This window comes from Molothrus aeneus, chromosome 11 (genome assembly GCF_037042795.1).
Source record: "Molothrus aeneus isolate 106 chromosome 11, BPBGC_Maene_1.0, whole genome shotgun sequence".
NCBI classification, from domain to species: domain Eukaryota; kingdom Metazoa; phylum Chordata; class Aves; order Passeriformes; family Icteridae; genus Molothrus; species Molothrus aeneus.
Genome location: NC_089656.1, coordinates 2,350,555 through 2,356,733, shown reverse-complemented (window position 1 = coordinate 2,356,733; position 6,179 = coordinate 2,350,555). Strand labels below are relative to the sequence as shown.

The following is a 6,179-nucleotide window of genomic DNA, read 5'->3' as shown; positions in this document are numbered from 1 at the left end:
GGAGCTCGGGCCGCTCCCGGCGGCGGCGCGTGCGCGGCGCGGGGGCGGGGCCGGGGCCCTCAGCCGCAGCCGCCCCTCAGCCGCCGCCGCCATGTCCGTGGCGTTCGTGCCCGAGCGGCTGCGCGGGGCGGCCGAGGTGAACCAGGACACGCTGCAGCGGGTGAGCGACACGGGGCTGGGCCGGGGCCGGCGCTGGGCCGAGAGCGAGCCCTTCCGGGCCGCCTGGGGCAGAGCCGGCCGGGGCGGGCGGTGACGGTGTCTGTGCCGCAGCTGCTGGAGGAGAACGACCAGCTGATCCGGTGCATCGTGGAGTACCAGAACAAGGGCCGCGCCACCGACTGCGTGCAGTGAGTGACCGACGGGTGGGCAGGGCGGAGCGCGGGGGGCCAGCTGGGGGCTCCTTCTGGAGCTTTCCGGCCACCACGAGGACAAACGCGGCTGGGCTCACGAAGGGCTTTCCCCAGAATCATTTTCAGAGACGTATAAAGCACGGATGGTCCCTGCCGCCTTGCTCAGGGTGTTTGCCCAGTGCTCCTGGGCCCGCTCTGCTCCTCCGGCCCCTGCGGGGAGGGTGCGGCTGCTCAGACCCGCCCGGCAGGCAGCTCTGAACTCCCGCTCCGCTGCGTTCTGCGGCTGTCGGGCTGCGAGCTCAGTGCCCTCCTTCCCGTCGAAGCTGGGCAGTAGCACATGCTCGGCTACCGAGTGCAGCTCAGTGCCTTAGAGCGGGCTTCAGAATGAGAAGAACACTAATTTTCCCCCGATTTATTACTCTAGTTTGCTTTCTTTTTCCCTAACTGCAAATACTGATTAGAGTAAAGGATTGCAAGTATGGGTAGTTGTCTAGAAAAGAACCTCTCCCAGATCCTGTGTTTCCTCCTCTCACAGGTACCAGCATATCCTGCACAGGAACCTCATTTATTTAGCTACAATTGCTGATGCCACCCCGCCCAGGACGCAGAAGCCTGTAGACTGACAGCAATACCTGGACGTGAGCAGTGCTGCTTTCAGAGGCTGTAGAAATAGTTTAGAGTCCTGCTTTGAAAACCAAGAAAGTGTGGGTTTGAAAAAAGCAGGTAAAAAATGATCTGTACTTCTGTATTTAAAATGTGAATGTAGTTTTCAGTGTAGTATTAGGCCAGCTTTTCCCCTGTTACTGTAACTAACACAGGTTAAGAATGATAATTATCACATTCCTTTTTCCCTCTGAAAAACTCAATTCAGTGTACTTCTGGGAATAGCCTGGTTGTCAAGACAGCACTATGGGAATCAGAGCCCATTTCATGAGTCAGATTCTATAATGACAAGGGAAATGTTACTCTAGGTGACTCTTACCTCCAGCATGACAAAGTTGGGCATGTGTTCCATATATAAAAGCAGTAAACTCTTGTATCCTGTATCAGAACAATTGTGCTAAATAAACTAAATATGTTCTTTGTAAGTTGCAGTATATTCTGAATTAATATAATACATTAGCAAAAGAGCTGCTCCGTGATTTAGTCAAACAGAAATGTTAACTTTCCTAGGACTGGTAGGATTGCCACACCACTCAGAAATTACGTCTAAGGGAGAAACCAAGCTATTATTTTAGAAGCTTTTGCCCAAGTTTATTAAGGCTTTTTCTCTGTGCCTGAAATGCTCTGTGAACAAGTCAATTCTTGCATAATCAGAATGGGTTCATGTGTTTCCTGGGTACTGTCAGCACTGCTGGCCAGCTGCATGCATGTGTGCTCCTATCCAGTAAGGAAGAAAGTTTTGCACACCCTGCATAGGCATCCAGTGCCACAGTTAACACACACTAACCTAATAGCCTTGGTCACAGCAGGGAGGGGGACAGATTTTAGTTTTGGCTTACTAGCATCAAAGTTACTGACTCTGATTCCTAAAAATGTGAGTATCATGATTTTGGCAATGTTTACCTGCACTACCGGTTCACAGCCCCTGCTGAAGCATTGTCTGTACCACATTCTTCTGTGACACCACCTGAGAAAGCACCTTTAAAGATTGGACTGTGCATAAAGTTCATTTTTATATGATAGAGTCAGTAAGTAGGCAGTTGACAATTTTCAAACTGTTAAATAATCCCATGTTAATGTAATAAGATCTTTGTTTTACAAACCGAAGTTACAGTTTAAGGTGCTGCTCATTTTCAGCAAGGTGCATATTTTAAACAGGTATGACCTATTAAATGTATATCTTTAATAAAGCAAATAGTTTACTTTTACAGAAGCTTTAAAATACAAACTGTACAGTTCCAGTTCAGAAGCATTAGCTATTCACAAGAAGCACTGCAATAAGGGTAAGTTAACTAAGCACCAAACCCTTGCACTTGGCAGTGTAAGTGAAGTTTAAGGGCAAGACTCATTTGCCAAGTGCAACAATTCTTAAAATTACCAGTGTTCAGAACAATCGGAAGCAAAGGACAGAGTAGCACCCACGTGGTCAAAATGCAGACAAACTTTCTTTGTGTTCACAATTCACTTATGTAGGTCCAGAAACTTGCCAGCATTTGTAATTATGAATAAACTGCAAAAACTATAGCAATCATTTTGGCACTTGTTAGAAAAAAAGTTCAAAATTAAGTTGTTTTCATTAACTTCCATTTTGGTCTTAGTATGAATAACCAAGTAAGTACAACCAAATTTGGGGTTTAATATTAGATCTAAACAACAAGATTTAGGAAACTCGAAACCATTCATGAAGTTAAATAACCACTAACATTTTCAGTGGAAGGTTTTCAAAATTATAGTAGTACAGACCATTAACAATTTACAGACAGAAGCCACACTGATTGTGCAAAGCACATTACTGTAAAAAGTCTATGTACAGCAAACAAATCTTTGTAAACATGGTAAGTATGAAGTTTCAGAAAACATGGTGACAATATCATAAATACAGGCAACATTGGCATCCTCAAACAGCACAAAAGGTAACAATCTGGGCCTGCAAATAGAGCCCGTCACCATACAAACAAAAAAGGTGGATGGGTTTTAAATACCCAAATGTTTAATAGTTTTAGTGTTGTGTATACTTTTTATTTATATATATATATATATATATCATGTATTTATTTTTTGGTATCTTCAGATATAGATGTACTTAGTTTGTAAAACCAAAACCAAAAAATGTGTTTTATCTTCATTGAAAAATTATGTAGTTAGAACTAAGAACCCATTTTACTAGTAGTTAACATATTAGAATGATATGACTTAAGAAAAATACAAAAATAAGATTAATACTGTCAAAACTCTTATACCAGAAAATATTGTGGTTTTTAGACTCTTTCAAAGATGAAATATGAAAATTTAAATAAGCTCTAACTATATAAAGAATCTTCTGTAATCTCAATTCATATACAGTGGGATAGGTATACATATTTACCATTGTTCTTGAATTGGTAAGCACCAGTCACTCACCCCCATCCACTTTGGTTGGAAGATTATTCCTAATTCCACAGGTTCACTTAATGGCACATATTGACTGCAAATAATTACTTTATCCTTTTAAAAAAAATAATGTTCTTTTAACTAACTGCTACCCCACATTTCAGTTTTACTATCTTCTGAGCCAGCTCACAATTTTTAATCAACTGTAGCATCTGAAATAAGACTTTAAATAAATGCAAGTAGTCTCTTAGGCTTTGCTTTCACACACTGCAGGAGCACCTTGTGGAGAGTGCCTGTGGCCAAATGCAGCCATAGGACACGGTCTGTGTGAGAGCCAGGGTCCCTCTGTCCACACAGGTGTGTGAGAACCAGGGTCCCTCTGTCCATCCACACAGGTGTGTGAGAACCAGGGTCCCTCTGTCCATCCACACAGGTGTGTGAGAACCAGGGTCCCTCTGTCCACACACGTGTGTGAGAACCAGGGTCCCTCTGTCCATCCACACAGGTGTGTGAGAACCAGGGTCCCTCTGTCCATCCACACAGGTGTGTGAGAACCAGGGTCCCTCTGTCCACACACGTGTGTGAGAACCAGGGTCCCTCTGTCCATCCACACAGGTGTGTGAGAACCAGGGTCCCTCTGTCCACACACGTGTGTGAGAACCAGGGTCCCTCTGTCCATCCACACAGGTGTGTGAGAACCAGGGTCCCTCTGTCCATCCACACAGGTGTGTGAGAACCAGGGTCCCTCTGTCCACACACGTGTGTGAGAACCAGGGTCCCTCTGTCCATCCACACAGGTGTGTGAGAACCAGGGTCCCTCTGTCCACACAGGTGTCTGGAACCAGGGTCCCTCTGTCCACACAGGTGTGTGAGAACCAGGGTCCCTCTGTCCACACAGGTGTGTGAGAACCAGGGTCCCTCTGTCCATCCACACAGGTGTGTGAGAACCAGGGTCCCTCTGTCCACACACGTGTGTGAGAACCAGGGTCCCTCTGTCCACACAGGTGTGTGAGAACCAGGGTCCCTCTGTCCACACAGGTGTGTGAGAACCAGGGTCCCTCTGTCCATCCACACAGGTGTGTGAGAACCAGGGTCCCTCTGTCCACACACGTGTGTGAGAACCAGGGTCCCTCTGTCCACACAGGTGTCTGGAACCAGGGTCCCTCTGTCCACACAGGAGTGTGAGAACCAGGGTCCCTCTGTCCATCCACACAGGTGTCTGGAACCAGAGTCCCTTGGTCCACACACCTGTGTGAGAGCCAGGGTCCCTCTGTCCACACAGGTGTCTGGAACCAGGGTCCCTCTGTCCATCCACACAGGTGTCTGGAACCAGGGTCCCTCTGTCCACACAGGTGTCTGGAACCAGGGTCCCTCTGTCCACAGAGGTGCCATCTATGTCAAGCAGCTCAGGTCACGTTGACACAAGGCTGAGTGCTTCTGCTGATCTTCACCTACAGGAAGGAAACTGCCACAAAACTCAGTTTTGTGACTGTTTCTGCAGCAGTTCCCAAATGAACTCGCTTGTGTAGCACAGGAAAAGCCGCTGTTGCACTTCATTGTAAAAAAGCTGCCCACAGGCTGTAATGGAGAATACAAAGGTTCTACAGCTTGTCCTTTATAAATTTAAACACAAACAGTGTTGAGCAAAGTGACCACTATATATTTGCTTCAACATATTCAATGTGTTTCAGTAAGATGTTTTAACTATAAATCTATATGAAAAATAGCTATAAAATACAGTGTTTCTTGTATGGTAGTCCTTCAGCAGTTCTTTTTAGAAAAAAAAAATGTCTTGAAAGTAAAGGCAATTACACATTTTTAAAAGCATTTCTACATCACAGTTTTGGGCTGTTTCATGTACACCAAACATATTGGCCAGCACTGTAACTCAGAATCCAAGAGTTTGTCTATCTCACCCAGACCCCCTCAATCCCACATTGAGAGAAACAGGATATAGCCAACACAGCACTGTGAATCAAAGTCATGTCATTTCCATTTGGCCCTGTGCTGCACGTTCCAGTAGGAGCAGCAGTCAGTACTGGTGCAGGTAGGATGGTCTGCGCTCGTGCTTTACTGGGAAGGATTTGAAGCCCTTGTTGATCTGTTTGTGCTGGGAAGCCTGCTGGGACTGCTGCTGCTGCTGCTGCTGGGCGTAGGCGAAGCTGGAGGAGAGGCCGGCGGCGGGGCCGCACTCGCTGGCCCACATGGGCGACTGCAGCATCTGCATGGTGTCACTCCACTGGCTCACGGGGCTGCTCATGGGGTACAGGGACGTGCTCTGGCTGGGCAGCGTGCTGGGCACGGAGCACGTGTGCTGCCACGGGGCCTTGGGAGGCCACGTTTTGGTCTTGTTATCCTGAGAAAACAAAATGGGTTGGGGTGCTTTGGTTTAACAACAGAACGCTGCTTCTTTGAGACAATACTTAACGTGTCACCTTATCACCTCCTTGAGATATTGTCACAAGATTTGCTTATAAAGCCTGTGACCGGGTTCACAGGGGTCCAAGGATGAGGGAAGAGACGAGGATCTGACTCCATGTTTCACAAGGCTGATTTATTATTTTATGATATATATTATATTAAAACTATGCTAAAAGAACAGAAGAAAGGATTTCATCAGAAGGCTAGCTAAGAATAGAAAAAGGAATGATAACAAAGGCTTGTGGCTCAGACAGAGAGTCTGAGCCAGCTGACTGTGATTGACCATTAATTAAAAACAACCACATGAGACCAATCCCAGATGCACCTGTTGCATTCCACAGCAGCAGATAACCATTGGTTACATTTTGTTCCTGA

General features: G+C 46.3%; 2 protein-coding genes across 2 annotated transcripts in view; one reads left to right on the top strand and one right to left on the bottom strand.

Annotated features, from left to right (window-relative positions):
* The first annotated feature begins 42 nt into the window (after window positions 1–42).
* SS18L2 (SS18 like 2) lies at window positions 43–1,438 on the top strand. Its single transcript, XM_066557268.1, has 3 exons — window positions 43–160; window positions 271–347; window positions 886–1,438. Exons 1-3 carry the CDS (start codon window positions 92–94, stop codon window positions 971–973), a joined length of 234 nt encoding a protein of 77 aa, XP_066413365.1. The 5' UTR covers window positions 43–91; the 3' UTR covers window positions 974–1,438.
* A 563-nt stretch (window positions 1,439–2,001) lies between these two features.
* Window positions 2,002–6,179, bottom strand: part of GARRE1 (granule associated Rac and RHOG effector 1) — a 63,192-nt gene continuing 59,014 nt past the window's right edge. The window contains exon 14 of the mRNA XM_066557267.1: window positions 2,002–5,739. Coding sequence (XP_066413364.1) covers window positions 5,416–5,739 — 324 coding nt within the window. The 3' untranslated portion in view covers window positions 2,002–5,415. The remainder of the gene's footprint in view (window positions 5,740–6,179) is intronic.

Coding starts and splice junctions, on each gene's coding strand:
- SS18L2 (XM_066557268.1), top strand. CDS start 92: ATGTCCGTGGCGTTCGTGCCCGAGCGGCTGCGCGGGGCGGCCGAGGTG. Junction 161..270: donor ACCAGGACACGCTGCAGCGG/GTGAGCGACACG, acceptor TCTGTGCCGCAG/CTGCTGGAGGAGAACGACCA. Junction 348..885: donor CGCGCCACCGACTGCGTGCA/GTGAGTGACCGA, acceptor CTCCTCTCACAG/GTACCAGCATATCCTGCACA.